Source organism: Ochotona princeps, chromosome 26 (genome assembly GCF_030435755.1).
Source record: "Ochotona princeps isolate mOchPri1 chromosome 26, mOchPri1.hap1, whole genome shotgun sequence".
In the NCBI taxonomy this organism is placed as follows: domain Eukaryota; kingdom Metazoa; phylum Chordata; class Mammalia; order Lagomorpha; family Ochotonidae; genus Ochotona; species Ochotona princeps.
The window spans coordinates 30523001-30539716 of NC_080857.1; the positions used below are offsets into that span (position 1 = coordinate 30523001).

At 46.8% G+C, this 16716-nt stretch overlaps 1 protein-coding gene across 1 annotated transcript in view; it reads left to right on the top strand.

Annotated features, from left to right (window-relative positions):
* Window positions 1-16716, top strand: part of SEPTIN10 (septin 10) — a 54401-nt gene that overhangs the window by 19684 nt on the left and 18001 nt on the right. The window contains exon 2 of the mRNA XM_058655444.1: window positions 12157-12225. Coding sequence (XP_058511427.1) covers window positions 12157-12225 — 69 coding nt within the window. The remainder of the gene's footprint in view (window positions 1-12156; window positions 12226-16716) is intronic.

A 16716-nucleotide genomic window follows, 5' to 3' on the forward strand; every position in this document is an offset into this window, starting at 1 on the left:
TCACTCATTTTCTTCCTCACAGGCTTGTTTGTTTTGCTGTCGTGTAGTTTCTGAGGCTCTTTGTAAATGTTGGCTGTTAGTTCCCTATTGCTTGTGTAGTCGTGCAAAGATTTTCTCCCATTCTGCTGGCTGCTGCTTCTCTTTGCTGATCATGTCCTTTGCCGTCAGAAGCTTCTTAGTTTGATGTATTCCCATTTGTTTGTCTTCAGCTACCTGTGCTTTGGCATCTTCTCCAAGAAGTCTTTCCCCATTCCTATTTCTTGGAGTGTGCTTCCTATGTTTTCCCCTGATAGCTTGATGGCTTCTGGGTGCAGATTTAGGTCCTTGATCCATTTAGAGCTGACTTTTGTGTAAGGTGACAAGTGGGGGTTGTATAAGGTAACCCCTACAGGCTGCAATGCAGTTGTCCCAACAGCATTTGTTGAAGAGACCAGGCTGCTTCCCTGGATTATTTTCAGTGCTCTTGTCCAAGCTGAATTGGCTGTGCATGTGTGGGCTCCATTCTGGTGTTGCTATTCTGCTCCATTCATCTTCTGTGTTTCTGTACCAGTACCAGACTGTTTTAATGACCACTGTCCTATAGTAGGTTTTGAGGTCTGAAATTGTGATTCCTCCAACTTGATATTTATTCTTCAGGATAGTGTTGGCTATTCATGGTCTCTTGTGTTTCCAGATGAACTTTTGTATCATCTTTTCTATTTCTGAGAAGAATGTTGTTGGGAGTTTGATTGGGATGACATTAAATCTGTGTATTATTTTTGGAATTATGAACATTTTGATGATGTTCATCTGCCAGTCCAGTAACACGGTAGGTTTCTTCATTTTTAAATGTCTTCTTGTATTTCTTTTATTCATGTTTTATACTTTTCATCCTAGAGGTCTTCCACATCTTTGATTAGGTTTGTTCAAAAATTGTTTAAGATTCTTCCCTGCTGTTTTAAAGGTGACTATATTTACAGTTTCTTTCTCAGCCATGGAGCTTTTGTGTATACCTGTGCCATTGATTTATGTTCATTAATTTTGTAGCCTGCTACCCTGCCAAATTCTCTAATGAATTCCAGCAGTTTCTTGATTGAGTCTTTTGGTTCTCCTATGTAGAGAATCATGTCATCTGCACAGAGGGGTCATTGTTAGTCCTCATTTCCAATTTGAATACCTTTAATTCCATTTTCTTGCATAGTAGCTCTGGCAAGGACTGCTAATGCTATGTTGAATAGTAGTGGTAACAGTGGACATCCTTGTGTAGTTCCAGATCTTAGTGGAAAAGCTTCCAGTCTTTCCCTGTTTAGTGGGATGCTGGGCATTGGTTTTTTTTTGTATTTTGCATTGATTGTGTTATAGAATGTTCCTTCTATTTCTATCTTGCTTACGGTTTTCAGCATGAAGTGGTGTTAGATTTTGTCAAATGCCTGGTCTGCTTCTATTTAGATCATATGGTTTTATTTTTCAGTTTGTTGATGTGCTGTATCAGATTTATTGATTGGCAAATGTTAAACCACCCCTGCATGCCAGGTATAAATCCCACCTGGTCTGGGTGAATGATCTGTCTGATATATTGTTGGAACTTGATGACTAGTATTTTGTTGAGGATCTTTGTGTCTGTGTTCATCAGGGATACTGGTCTAGAGTTCTCTTTTTCTGTTTTATCTCTGTCTGGCTTTTGAATTAAGATGATATTGGATTCATATAAAGAGTTTGGAAGAATTGCCTCCCTTTCTGTTGTTTGGAATAGCGTGTGGAAGATTGGAGTAAGAAATATCTTCCAATTCTGAGATTCTTTCTTCTGCCTAACTCATTTTATTATGGAGGCTTTCCACTGAATTTTTAATTAGCTGCATTGTGTCCTTCATTTCTAATAATTCAGCTGATTTTGTTTCTGTGTTGCTATTTCCTGTGTGGCATATTCCTTAAATTCCCCAAACTCTTTTATGTGCTTCTCGTTGATAAGCTGTATAACACATTTTTAAAATTCTTTAACCCCGTTTGCTCAGTGTCTGCCTCAGTTAACTCTGAGGTTGACAAAGGCTTTTGCTCCTTTGTTGGGGAGGTTTCAGTAATATTCATTGTGCCTTTTGCTGTTAGTCATTGCAGTTCCGGTTAGGTAGTGCTGGTCTTGCCGGAATCTATTTTGGTTGACCGTAGGGTCTGAGGGTCATCCAGATGTATTTTGTGTGGAACCTATAGGATGCCAGATCGGTACTATATTTCCTGTGAGGTCAGTTTAATGTGTTAAACCAGAAGTGAATTCTTTCCTGGCTCAGCACATGCACAACTTTCTATTTCTCCCACCCCACAGCCTTTTCTTCTGTACACAAAATGACTCCCTCTGTGGCACTGGTGTGGATCTGGGCCTGCTGGCCTAATGGGTTTGGGGTCACCCAGACATATTTTGGGTAGAATCTGCAGGATGCCAAGTCGGTACTGTTTTTCCTTGCAATTTGCTGAACTAGAGGTAAGTTAGCTTCTGGTATAATGCATGCCCAGTTTGGCACTGGTTGGGGGTCTGGGCCGTGAAATCCACTCTGTTCACACCACCCACTTGGAGTCTGCTGCTGTGTCTTTGTGGTCGGATCAAACAAATCAGCAAGATGGGCAGTTAGAACTCCGCTTCCCGCTGATCACTGGTAGAGCTCCAGTGGCCAAGCATCACTGAGCTATCTGGTCACTGCAAAACTGCTCCATTGTCCCTGCTGGTCTCCAGGTAACCCTCTGCCATTGGCCTGCTCTCTCCTATTTCCTGGAATCTGCCCTCTGTGCTTCACCCTAGCTAAACGCTGTCAGTTTCAACCTCTCCTGACCCTATATCACCGTCTTCAGGACCATCCCAGACTGCGTTGTGTTTTCAACAGCCATGTTAACACTGCAAGCTTTTGTTAAACTTGAGACTCTTGTTTTATGTGAACCACTGTAAAGAATTTCCCCATCTTGATGACCTTCTAAGACTGAATATTAAATATTAAATATTGCAGTTGCTCTTTAACTTCTGCCTATGTAGGAGTTATGTTACGAAGGAGGTAGTGTTTTTTTTTTTTTTAAAGATTTATTTATTTTATTACAGTCAGATATACAGAGAGGAGGAGAGACAGAGAGGAAGATCTTCCATCCGATGTTTCACTCCCCAAGTGAGCCGCAACGGGCCGGTGCGTGCCAATCCGAAGCCGGGAACCAGGAACCTCCTCCGGGTCTCCCACATGGGTGCAGGGTCCCAAAGCCTTGGGCCGTCCTTGACTGCTTTCCCAGGCCACAAGCAGGGAGCTGGATGGGAAGTGGAGCTGCTGGGATTAGAACCGGCGCCCATATGGGATCCCGGGGCTTTCAAGGTGAGGACTTTAGCCGCTAGGCCACGCCGCCGGGCCTAGGAGGTAGTGTTTTGATATTTGCTCTGCAGTGGCCCCACCCAGGAACACACAGCACAAGGTATCCTGCCTTGTGCTTCCCAGGCTTAGTGAATCAACTAAATTCTTCCATTTTTGGCTGGATTGTACTTCATTACCTTTTTTTTAAATAGAGAATTTCAGCTAATTGTTATTGCCTCTGTTTTAAAGCTTCTTTGACCTGAATATTGTATAAAATGACGTTATGACTCTTTTAAAGTATTGCTGTAAGCTGAATACCCCTGCCTTGCTGAAACCCAGGAAGTAGGTTGAATTTTTTTTTTTTTTTTACCACTGTGAAGCTGGTTATTAAGCCCGCAGGGAGACTGGGAGGCGTCTTCGGACAGAACTGCCAGCAGAGTAAGGGAAGCTGTGTGCTGGATCCTCTCAGAGAAGACCCGCGGTGCTTCCCTGCGTGGGCAGAGAGAGCAGGGCTTGGCCTCTGACAGTGCAGATCACACACCGGCTCCTGCACTGCCCTGCCCACAGCCCCCAGGGAGAACCTCAGCTTACTGCAGCTGCTCATGTGTCATGGCACTTCTGTGAGTCTTTAAATACATTTATTTTCAAATATGTGGTAGATTTCACGAGGAGTTCCGTCACTGGTAGGTTTTTCCTCTAGAAGTGTGTGTGTGTGTGGAGATACATATTTTGTGTGATTGACGTATGTATTTGATATTTTGTGTGATTGACGTATGTATTTGAAATACAAGCTACAAGAATATCAACTCGGCAGTGATCAGTGAGCAAGTTGAGGTGGTTGTCGCCTTTTGAAACCAGACCTTGATGGCCTGTTAACAGTTCCTGGCTGTCTGAAACGTATTCACTGTCCTCCAGCCCGGTGTCCCATGTGGTCATTTGAATACGGAAACATGATCTGTGGTGGACCAGGCTGTAATTCCTCTTACAGATTTTTCTTTTCAATTGAAGGTTTCTTAATGCTATGTGGCAGTCTGTTGCTTATCTTATTTTATCTTCAGCAATGTCCTACGAATTTAGTAAACAGGGTTTCTAGTATAAAACTTGTTTTGGAAGTTTGACTAGACAAGGAGCACCAGTTGAGAATATTAAACGCTGTATTACTGAGAGTAGTAACCCGGATTGCTCCGTACTCAGTTTGTCTAATGGCAGGCTCTCCACAGGGTCCTAGACAGACGTTTTCTGTTTAGCCAGTCTGCCACTCATGTGTTCCTTAACCTGTTACTAACAGCAGACTCTTACTCTCACTGTTCACTTTCCCAGGATGGGAAGTTCTGCTGCAGTTCTGCCTCCTGCGGTGCTTGGGTTGTTTGATGTTAACTTGTTTGTTTTTCACTCCCTTCAGTGAACCCGCTGCTGTGCCTCTTGGTTGAGTCAGTTCTTGCTCTCAGGGTTCTCCTCCTGTTCCAGATTCTCATGACTGCCAGTGTTCATTTGTGGTATCGCTCACCTGTGACTTGATACCAACTTAATGTGCTACACATTGACTTGGAGTGGAGGGTGAAGGCAACTGCCTAGGTTGCCCTGTACTTGGGCAAGTGTTACACTGCTGTGAGAATGTCAACCAATAGCTGGTGGGCATTCTGGGCCTGGTTAATGCCATTGTACCAGTTCATTATATTATACCAGTGTGCTAGCATAGTTACCTCTTCTATTTTTTACTATCACAATTTTAAGATATGTGAGGAACTCGGCATGCCAACCGTGCAGCACAATGCAACAGAATGTGGGGGACGCTAAATCTAGACATGCCACCCCAGCCCCCAGGCACAAAGTGCCCTGCTGCGCAGTGTGGTGGGGAGGCTGTAGCTTGCTTGGGAAAGGGGCTATGGGGACATGTTGGAGTGGGGGTCGCCTAGGGCGTGTGTGACAAAGTGAGAAGTGGGGGATTTTACAGACCAGACTACTGCTCTTGCAGGTAGGCTAAGATAGCTAAGACGAGGTTTTCTAGTGGGGAGGAGGGACATATCTGGGTCAGGCAGAGACACCCACCCATGTGAGACCTGGGCTGGGCTAAGTAGCATTGCTTGCTGGTGCACGCAAAAGCTGGGGCTAGGGGGCATGCCTGTCTTGGGTAGGCTGCAGCACCCACCTGCAGGGGGTGAGCCATGTCAGGCTGGTTCAGAGAATGCTAGAACTGGATCCAGGAGAAGGTTCTTTAGGGGACGTGTGGGCTCGTCTCTGGGAGTGCAGCACCCATGAGTTTACCAGAGCTGGCAGTGGTGATGGCTGAACCAGATTGAACTCACCAGTACTCACGGGAACTGGGGCTTCCGCACCTGCTGGCACACGTGATACCTTGGGCTGGAACAGGCTTGGTTGAGGAACCCTGCCAGGTGCAGCTCCTGTGGGGAGCACAAGAGCCATAGCTGGGGGCAGGTCAGGCTGGGCCAACTAGAGCACTGCTGGCATGCACAAAAGCCAGGACAGACTGTGGGCTGCTCTAGGCTGGGTAGGCTGCAGCCTGTGCCAGCAAGAGCTGAGATGGGGACAGGCACAGAGCCACAGCAGGGCAGAGCTACAGCACCAGTCAGCATGCATGTTGGGCTGGGCAGACTGGGATAGACCCACAGTACCTGCTGGGTGTCCAGAATGGATGCAGGATACACTGGGCTACACCTAGCACCCACTGGTTCAACAAAAGTTAGGCCTGGGGATGGGCCAGGCTGGGCTGGCTATAATACCCACCAGTGAGAGCCAGAATGGGTCTAGAATACAGTGCCCATCAGTGAGTGCCAGGACTCGGGGCAGACCATTGTCAGGCTGGGCCACAACACCCACTGGCACATGCAAGATCTGGAGCTGGGAGTAGGCCTGGTACAGGACCCTGAGAAACTCAGGGAAACTAGGCTGCAACTTCCACTGTTGGGCACAGGAGCCAGGGTTGGGGACAGGCAAGGTCAGGCCAAGCTACAGCTCCTGTCAACAGAGATGTGGGCCAGGTTTTTGGCAGATTGGGCTTGGCCAGTCTGTAAAACACACTGGCATAAGCAAGAACGAGGGGGTATAGATCAGGCTGGTTTGGGCTACAACACCCACCAGTTCACATGAGGGCCGGGGCTGAGGGTTGGCCAGGCTGGACTAGGCTGTTGTAGCCACTGGTGAGAACTGGGACTAGGGCATGCTGGGCTGAATCAGACTGTAGCACCTGCTGGTGAATACCAAGACTGGGGATGGGCCATGCCAGACTGGGCCACAGCACTTGCTGGAACGGGGCTGGGAGTAGGCCTGGTTAGGGAGCTTCAGATACTCCCCAACTAAGCTGCTGCTTCTGCTAGTGGGTATGAGAGCTGGGTCTGGTGGGCTGGTCCAGGCGGGGCTGTAGTACCCATTAGCCAGCATACGAGCTGGGTCTGGGGGCAGAACATACTGGGCCAGCCTGCTGCACCCACTGGCATGTGTGAGCCAGAAAGAGTGTGAGTCAGTTGGGCTAGGCTGTAGCACCTACTGGCAAGTGCCAGGACTGTGAGTCATAGCAGGCTGTACCACAGTACCCCCTAGCAAGCGCAACATCCATGGATGGGAATGGGCATGCTAGGGCAACTGTGAACACTACTTTGCTAGGCTGCAACTGCTGCTGGTGAACATGGAAACTAAGACTGGGGCGGGCCAGGCTGGACAAGGCCTGAGCTATACTGTAGCACATGCCGGCATACACAAAACTCAGGGCTGAGCGTGGGCCTAGTGTGGGGTTTGGGGGATCACCACAACCAGGCCATAATATCCACAGATGTACGTGAGGACTGGACCTGTGGTGCACTGGGGCTGGACTAAGCTGCAGCAGGAGTCCATTTTGCATGAGAGGTTGGACTGGGTGTGGAACTGACCAGGCAGCTGCATCCCCGGTATGTGTGTTGGCTGGTGCAGGTGATGGACTGAGCCTGACCCTGCACTTGCTGGTGTATAAGAGCCAAGTCTGACATCACCCCAGAAACATTTCTTGGGGGATTTTCCAGCTAGACCAGTGGACTGAAACCCTGGTCAAAGGGAAACAGGATGTGTGTTCCAACCTTGGAGTTCATGTATCGGAACTGGGCCTCCTCAGTTGCTGCAGCCTGTGCAGGTGACAGCATACTTGGAAGCAGATAGAGAACACGAGAGCCAGCTCATCTAGGTGAGCAGAAGACGTCCAGTGTCTCGTCAGAGGATGGAAAGCAAAACAGGTGGACAGCTCTCCTGGCCAAGCTTTGCACTGTGAAAGCACTCAGGTGGACTTGGTCAGCCAATAGAGTTTGGAAAGATTGTTTTCAACCCTGCAGCAATGAAGCCAGCAGCTTCTCAGAACTATCAAAACCCTCAAATAACACCCTTGCAACATTCTTCCCACATTTCGGGATCTCTATGGTGTCATCAAATGACCGTCCTCCATCCCCAGGTACTGATGTAGTTTGGCAGCAAGAAGTGGTCCCTTTCCTAGCGCCCCCCACCCCCACGAACACACACACACACACACACAAAACCTGAAACATTTGTCCCACCCACCTTCCTCCACACGTCGACCCTCCCCATTGATCAGAGACCCACATGGGTGTGCATATCTCTTAATTACATAAATAATATTAAAATTTTTTTTAAATGTAAACTAAAACTTCAGGTTTTCACATTGTAAAAACATCATCAGTACTTTTATGTTCATCAGCAATACTTTTTGGTGTCCTTTTGTTTATGTAAGGGCATCTTTTTTTTTTAAGATTTATTAATTTTTATTGGAAAGGCAGAAATGCAGAGAGGAGGAGAGACAGACAAGAAGATCTTCCGTCCGACGATTCATTCCCCCAAGTGACCGCAATGGCTGGTGCTTTAGAGCCAATCCAAAGCCAGGAACCAGGAACCTCCTTCAGGTCTCCTACAGGAGTCCCAAAGCTTTGGGCGGTCCTCAACTGCATTCCCAGGCCACAGGCAGGCAGCTGGATGGGAATTGGGGCTGCAGGGATTAGAACCAGCGCCCCTGTGGGATCCCAGGGCGCATTCAAGGCGAGAACTTTATCTGCTAGGCTATCACGCCGGGCCCTGAGGGCATCTTTCAACTGAGAAGAATCATTGAATGTTAAATGTGTTCATTTATTTATTTAGGATTTGAAAACCCTGTGCAACTGTGCCAGAGAAGGGTATGTTGTAACCGTGGTGCATCCTGGTGTTTGTGTGTACACATATGTGCTTTAAAGTGAGAAAGGAACCTGGCTGTAAGGGCCTCCCTTTAATCGTATTTGTGGGCAGAGCTGTGGGAGTGGTACAGTTCATTGTCATTGTAGACAAAGCCACATGTGCTATGCTATAGAGAATACGGTAAAAGACTAAACCATAGAAAAATATGAAGCAGATGTGCATCCTGATGAGTAGAGGGTTTTAGTCTTGCAAGAGGAGGAGTTCGAAATATTGGTCCCACCACATTGTGTGCATATGCTCAGCAGCATGGAGAAACACGGAGCAGCATAATGGCTGCTGCCCTAGATGTAAACGGAGGAGCCCCACACACATCTGTTAATATGATCAGCCATGTTAATAGAACACATGCCCTCAATATATGTGCTGCATTCAGGTACCAGTGTGTGAAATTAGCAAGGTTTTCCTGTACTTCTCTCCTGTCATCCCCTGTTTAGCAAACTGTGAATGCATGTTTGATTTACAACTTGGGACAGTAGAGGGAGCGTAACTTTGCAATCAGATCATACCCGTGTTTATAGCTTCTGGGCTTGTCAAATTTGGGGTAAATTACCACAGCCTTTTTAAGCATTACAAGAGTCTGGGAAGTCCCAAGGCTTGGCAGCGCTCTCTGGTGAGAGCTTTCTTACTGTTTCTCTTGGGGCTTTCCTGACCAACAGGTCCCTGCGACCACAGAGGGGGTGAGGCGATGGTGTTCTTCGCTGTTCTTCAGCAGCAAGAACCACCAGAGACAGTCTGATCAAGCATGTCTGTTTATTGTAGTGCATGCACAAACTTATATAGGCTAAGAAAGGCGAACGCAGAAGGGCATATCCTGATGTCCTCCCACCCAGCAACGGCACTGTAATTGGCTAGAAGTCGTGTCTATCTCTTTGAACCCTCCGTGTCATAGGTCATGTACAACACTTGTGCTTGGCAGGTAGGCTGGCAGATAACATGGACCGCACCTGACTGCTCAGAGTTGCTTATCAAGGAAGTGCCAGCACAGCTCGTCCAAGGACAGAAGAGAAAGTGATGCAACCCACCGCCCTCGCCTGTATGACCAGTGAACAGGCCAGGTTGAGGGCTCGGTTAGCCGAAACCATTGTCAGGGGTTCCCCTGGGAACACGACCTCCCACCTAGGCCAGGCAGGCAGGGATCCCTCACAGAGTGGAGTGTGTGAGACCAGCCGTGGGGCTGACTTGTCCCTGCATCAGGATTCCACTTCTGCAGTAACTGACCAGGTCCTGTAAGAATGTCCTTGTTCCATTCACGAAGCAAAGTTTTTGGCTGAGATAATAACCATTGCATCTCAACATAAGCTTGAAAGAGGGCATTCAAACCATAGAATACAGATATGCTGATTCAAAACAATGTGGATCACTACTATATGGTTAGTGATGCATTGTTTTGTTTAAAATTATATCTGTTCATTTAATTCCCACAAAGCCTCAGAAGTGACAAGTATGTATATCCTTTTGCAAAGGAAGGAAACTTGGCCAAATGAATGTTCCTTCTTCTCTAGACACCTCAATACAACTGAAATGTGAAGTGAAAAGAGTATATAAATAATGCCCTTCAAATATTGCTTTTTGTGCTTGTACACATTGGAAAGGAATGATGGAATCCAGCAGGGGAGGAGGTCCAGATGGAGTGGACTGGACACTGAGAGCTACTCAAGAAGGAATGTCCTAGGGTAGAGTTCTGGGATGTTGCCGGGTTAGCATCCCCATAGCTGTGGAGGTGTATTGGAGCCAGCACTCACGGGCCTGGTGCACTTGCCCCTTGTCCAGGAAGAAGTGGCTTTCTCTGTCAATTACAGCCTATCCAGCCTTCTGCAGGGACTCGAAAACCTGTACTGGGAGGTAGCAGATCCCTGCTTGGCCATCATAGTGCTGTTTGTGCTGCACGTGATGTTCTGTTACTAAGATCAAACATAGATCTCCAGCCCTGGATAGGGTCGGATGACACTTGGAGCGCTCAGGATTCACACCAGGGAAGATGGGTGCCACCCCAGCATTTAGTCCTCTTCCCATCCTACCTTCCATGGGTCCTAGTCTCCTGTACAGGACAGGACAGCCTGTTCTGCTGATGGCCCGGTGGCTCATATGCCTAACCTGGCCCTTGGGACACTGTAAAACCATAGTGTCCTACCTACCCACATGCTTGAGGCAGTAAGAGTATTGTGCAGCAGGCTAAGCTGGCACCTGGGCTGCTGCCATCCCATGTTGGAGTGCTGCTTTTAGACTTAGCTGCTCTCATGGGAGAACCAAATGTACTTCTAGGCTCCGGGCTTTGGCCTGGCTAAGCCCCGGCCGTTACAGGCATTTGGGGAGTGAACCGGTGGATGAAAGATCTTTTGCATGCACTCTCTCTCAAATCAATACACTATATCCTTTATAAAAGTATAGGTAGAATAAATTAAAAAAAAAAATAGATATATATATAGGTAGAGCCAAAGCCTGCAAAGTCATTAAACTTAAACATTTAATATTCCTGAACCTGTGACATAGGGAAGGCAGGATAAAACAGGAGACAAATAGCCTTATCCAGTTCTTTATTCAACCCAGAAAATTTAGTAAGGGGCTGTCCCTGTGTGTTACAGAGTTACAGGTTTGTTGTAAACTGTCATAAAGAAAGTGATTTCACTTTCATGGACTTCTTCAGCAGACAGGAACCTCCCCAACATCCCGTCTGTGCCGCTAGTACTGCGCCCCAGGCCTTGTCCCTAATCATACACACCACACAGCCCACCCTGCAGACCCGAAGAAAGGTCCGGATGGAACAAGGACCTCGCTTTGCAGAATCGGAGCTGAATTCCAACCAAGTTCCCCTCAGTTATGTGATCCTGGGTAAATCACTCTCAGGGACTCCCCATTCTGGGAGGTCGGAGTTAGTGTGGTAGTACTGGGGCGGGGGAGCAGGGAGTGATAGGAAGCGTGTATTCAATCCATAAAGAATTTCATCCTTGAAAGAGGAAGCGAGTGGGAATATTGGTTACACAGCGATGTGCACATATTCAGCACAGTTCAACCGTATACTTAGAAATAGTTAAGATTAGGTGTTGTGGCAGAGTGCGTATTGTGGCACAGTGTGTTAATTCATCACTGGGAATCCCTGCTTCCCACATTGGAGTGATGGATGAATCCTGCGTGTTCTGTGTCTGATCCAACTTTCTGTTAATTCCGGAAAGACAGGAATGGTGAGCTAAGGACTTGGGGGTCAACCACATATCTGGGAGCCACTGGTGAAGTTCCAGGCCCCTTTCCCCATCCGGGCCGGCCGGCTGCAGCTGCTGTGGGCATTTGAGCAGCTGGTTAGCAGGTAGGAAGGGACCGTGTGCCCGGAGATTCCAGGTGACGGTCGCTGTCTAATACCACTTCCTCTAGAGTGTGTCTATCAGGGCTGGTGCTCCTAGGTGAAGTCAAAGTAGTGCTTTTTCCCTCCTGCTTGTAGGTGGAGTTTCCTGAAGTAAAATGTGTATGAATGGGTATCAATGCATTACTGTAATGTTGAATATTATGTATTGTTTATGTAATCAGAAAGCCGTAATACTAAACATGAACTGGTAATATGGGTTATACTTCGAGACGTGGTAATAACTGCAGGCTTTTAGGATAGCATAATGATTGCTTTCTTGTCTGTGTTTGTCTTTTCCAGCACTTTCAGTCTCACGTGGCCATGAAAACACCCTGCATGCCTTCACAAGGAGCCGAGGATGAGCAGAGAGTGAGTCTGGCTCTAAGTCGATTCCATCGTAAAGGCTTTATGGGTGCAAAGTCACTTCCCATAGAACCAGCAGACTATTGTGACAACAACCTTCTGTTGGTTCTTACCTTGAATGTGAATTAGCTTTCTGTTCATTGAAGTGAAAATTAGCAATGGAAAGGATGGTGGTTACTTCATGTCTAGGATGTTCCTGTCCTAATTTGACATAAACTTTCTATTTCCCTTTTGACATTGATGTTGCTTGCAGCATACAACAAATAAAGCTCCCAGGTGCCTCAGTGGCCTTCCCTGGAAAGACTAGCGCTGCTTTCACTGGGCACTGCAGAACGTGGTGGTGCGAGCCTGACACCTTCCTGCGTGAGATTAGCCCTGATGCTACCCAGGCCCCTGGAACTTGCCTTTCTGAGTATCCTGGATACCAGGGACTGTTTTTACTAATTCTCATTAAAGACTATGCTAAAAGGAGTAGCAAATTAAATTTGGTGAAAGGTGTGTGAATTTTAATAAAAAAGAGATGCGCAAATGCAAACAAATAGTTCAGTAAAATGATTTCCTTTCGTTCTATGATCCTGCAATTAGTCTGCTCCTGCCTCTCACTCTTCTTTCCTTGTGTGCTCATAGTCCCGCTTTGACCCACAGAATGCCTCATTGCTTTCTTCCCACTGATAATAGATAATTTAATCACACCACAGACTTGTTTAATTTCCATGACAGGGCTTTGCGGAGTCAGCGTCATTAGTAATCCTTAGCCGCCAGTCCCCTGAGAGGACATTAGTTGGTCTCCTTTTCCATTGGCCCCTCTGCTGCATTAAATCTTGGGGACCATAGCCTTATTTAAAAATGTATTTGTTTTTATTGGAAAGTCAAATTTACAGAGTAAAGGAAAGACAGAAAGATCTTCCATCTGCTGGTTCACTCCCCAAGTAGCCGCAACAGCCAGAGCTGAGCCAATCCAAAGCCAGGAACCAGAAGTTTCTTCTGGGTCTCCCACAAGGGTACAAGATCCCAAGGCTTTGTGCCATCCTCTGCTGCTTTCCCAGGCCACAAGCAGGGAGCTGGAAGGGAAGCAGAACAGCTGGGATACCAATTGGCACCCGTATGGGATCCCAGGCATGCACGGTGGGGACTTTAGCCACTAGGCTACTGGTCTGGGCCCTATACCCTCATTTTTTAATGTTTCTTCTATTTCTATTCGTTGATTTTTTTTTTTAAGTTTTAGAACCGGAAGGAAGGCCCAGAATGATAGCCTAATGGCGAAACATAAATATAAAAAATGTTATAAATATAGCAACTATAAGGAATCATAGAGATCGTGTAGTCCAACTATCAGAAAAATTCTAACAGATTTCCTTTCACTTATTATTTAATTCCTTTAAAAGGCAGAAAGAGAAAGATATCTTCCAAGTGCTGGTTTATTCCTCAAATAAAACACTAGCCCACAAGAGCCAGGCTGTTCCGGGCTGAACTGGTGTCCCAGAACTTGCTCTGGATTTGCCGTGTGGGAGGTAGGGACCCAGGGATTTCAGGACTAACCGGAGCCCAGACGTGAACGCAGGCCCTCGGAGATGGGCTGTGGGCCTCTTACCCACACTGTCCGCTGCCTGTGCAACAAGTGTCGTTTCATTCTGGAGCACCACGAGGGCAGGGGGTGTGGTGCTTGTCACGCTCTTATTAAAGTGTAAAGATAGCGTGCTTACATGACTACTATGGGCTTGGCAACACCATAATAGAATCTGTATGCTACTGGCTTCCTGTTAACTGTCACAAATTTAGCTATTTAAAAAGAGTACATTTTTGGTTTTGACGATTTCTTTATTGGAAAGGCAAGGTTAAAGATCTTCCATCTGCTGGTTCACTCCCTTGATGGCTGCAGTGGCAGGATCTGGGCTGATCAAGAACTTTCGTTAGATTTTCCATACGGGTGCAGGGGCCTCGTACACTCCTTTCCCCGGCTGTGAGCAGGAAGCCGGAATGGAAGTGGAGCAGCCTTGGCATGAACCCTGCACCTTTGTGGGATGCCAGCAGCGCAGGCCCGGAGAGCTTTGCCCACTGCACCACAGCAGCCGGCCCAGCGCCTGTTTCCTAGTTTCAGCAGGTTGGAGAGCTAGGGGCAGCTCCCCTGGCATCTTTGCTATGGTCTGTTGTCTGGAGGTCTCCCTTCCTGCTGTGCCAGGTTGTTGGCAGAATTCAGTTCCTGGCTAGCTGGGGGTTGCTGTCAGCACTGAAGGTTATTCTCGTTTTCATTAGGTGAATCCTACCCAGAAAAGTCTCCCTTATAGATAGAAGAATTCGAGCCTTAATCATATCTGCAAATCTTTTCCCGGGAACATGTAGGTTAATATCTGGCTGAATAACCAGATCTGTGAACACCCAGAGCTGACAGCCTCGGAGGCCATCTCAGATTCTAGTTTCCATGTTCAGCAGAAAGTGTCTTCCTCACCCAGTCTTCGAAGTCTGCTTCCCAGCAGGCACTCTTAGTAGATTGTCACTTCGCCTGGAGACATTTTGTCTATCTCATATGTAAGAGTATATTCAGATATAGATGTTTATGTTTTCTGAAAATGAATCGCTGTTTGGATACTTACTGTTTGAAATTTACCTGTGTTATGGCAGTGTGTCAACAGCTTAATATTCCCTTGACTGTAGCACAGTTTGTTTATCCTTACACTGTTTATTGGCCGCCAGGAGTAAAGCCTCCATGGGCATCTGTGTGTAAAGCCTCATGTGCATTTACCTTTGGCACCTGCAAGGGGGAGGTTTGCTGATTTATAACAATGTGTGTTGAACTTCATGAGGAAACTACCCAGCTAGTTCCAAAGGACTGTTCTGTTTTGCGTTCACACAAATTTACAATCATTACAATTATTCTTCATCATCACGTGTGCTTGACATTGTCAGCGTTTTTCAGTCTAGCCATGTTAGTGGCGGGTATCCAGCGGTCTCTTCACCAGCTTTGGTGTCCGTCTCCTGCAGCCAATGTTCTGTACGCTCCTGTGACCTTGAAGGGACCCGAGGACTTCCTGGTCACAGCGGGCTGAGGCAGAAGAGTGACTTGACATGTCAAAAGGCTCCTAGAAAACAGCTAAGTTCTCCTCCACTGTTTGGCAAACTGTCAGTTACTATTCAGTTGAATTTTTTTTTTCTCTTGGATGCTTCATTTTACCATCCTAAAAATTCCTTTTGTTGTCTGAGAACTTTGTTCTTACCTTCTGTAATTCCTTGTCTTGTCAGCCTTACATCTCCTTTTTCCCTACGGATTCCTCAGCATATGTAACATAGTTGTGTGACATCCACATGTACTACTCAGCATGTGGTTCCTGTGAGTGTGTGTTTTTTGCCTTGACCATAATTAATACATTATTTCCTAATGCATTCATTGTTATTGCATTGCAGATGTAGAGGTGCTGCATTCTTCTTGTGAGGAACCTTGGTTATGAACTTTGTCAGGGCAAGTCCGTTTCTGTGTTAGGGAACATTTGTCATTCTGGGCTGTGGCCCTTACTCCTAAAACTGGTTCCATCAAGGACTAAAGCATGAGTTTGCCCCTCCCACACCCCTTTTTCAGATTTACAAAGTTAAAATCTAAGCTCTACTTGTCTTTCTAAAATGACATTCTTGAATTATCTGATTGGCTCCTCTCAACTCGCATCTCCCCCACCCCATCTTTGCTTCCCACTGTACCTGCCTGGTTCAGGGGTTAGCTGTGGATTTGAGAGTATTGTGTTTGCAGGGTTTTTTTTTCTTTTTTTTTAAATAAATTTTACTTTTTTATAATGATTACATGGTGGATCCAGGATAGAAAGAATTGAGGTTTAGGGAAAATTGGGTGTACTCATTGCTTCCAAAGTTTCTATTATTGTTTCTGGGGGGAAGGGGAGAGACAAAGGGCAGAACCACTCACAACTTGCCACACGTCCCAGTACCGAGGGATGATGAACCACCACCTGATATCAGCCCAGAGTTCAGTGTGGACATGTTCCGAGGGTTCTGTCCAGGTGGTTTGGATGGTTCTGAAATGCTGTCGATTTCACCGACCTGAGGATGATGTCACCCTCCCAGTGTCCACTGACTCCTTTCACCGAGATTTTTTGTTGTCATTGCTTGTTTGGGATAGTTGTCCAGTTAGTTCTGTTTTTGTTTTTTTTTTTTTTTTGCTACAGAACCAAATGAGCTGCCATATTCTTTTACCACAGGGCTTATATCCACTGTTCCATCTTTTTCATTAAGTAGGACATGTTCTTGCAGGTGAATCCAAGGACCCAGGCCAGGCACCCCAAGCCCTGCTGGATCCCCCAGCCCTGGGATTCCTGAACAGGCACTCACCTAGTAGGTGGACCCTGGGACCTGAGACAGGAGACCCAAACCCTGCTGGATCCCCCAGCCCTGGGATTCCTGAACAGGCACTCACCTAGTAGGTGGACCCTGGGACCTGAGACAGGAGACCCAAGCCCTGCTGGATCCCCCAGCCCTGGGATTCCTGAACAGGCACTC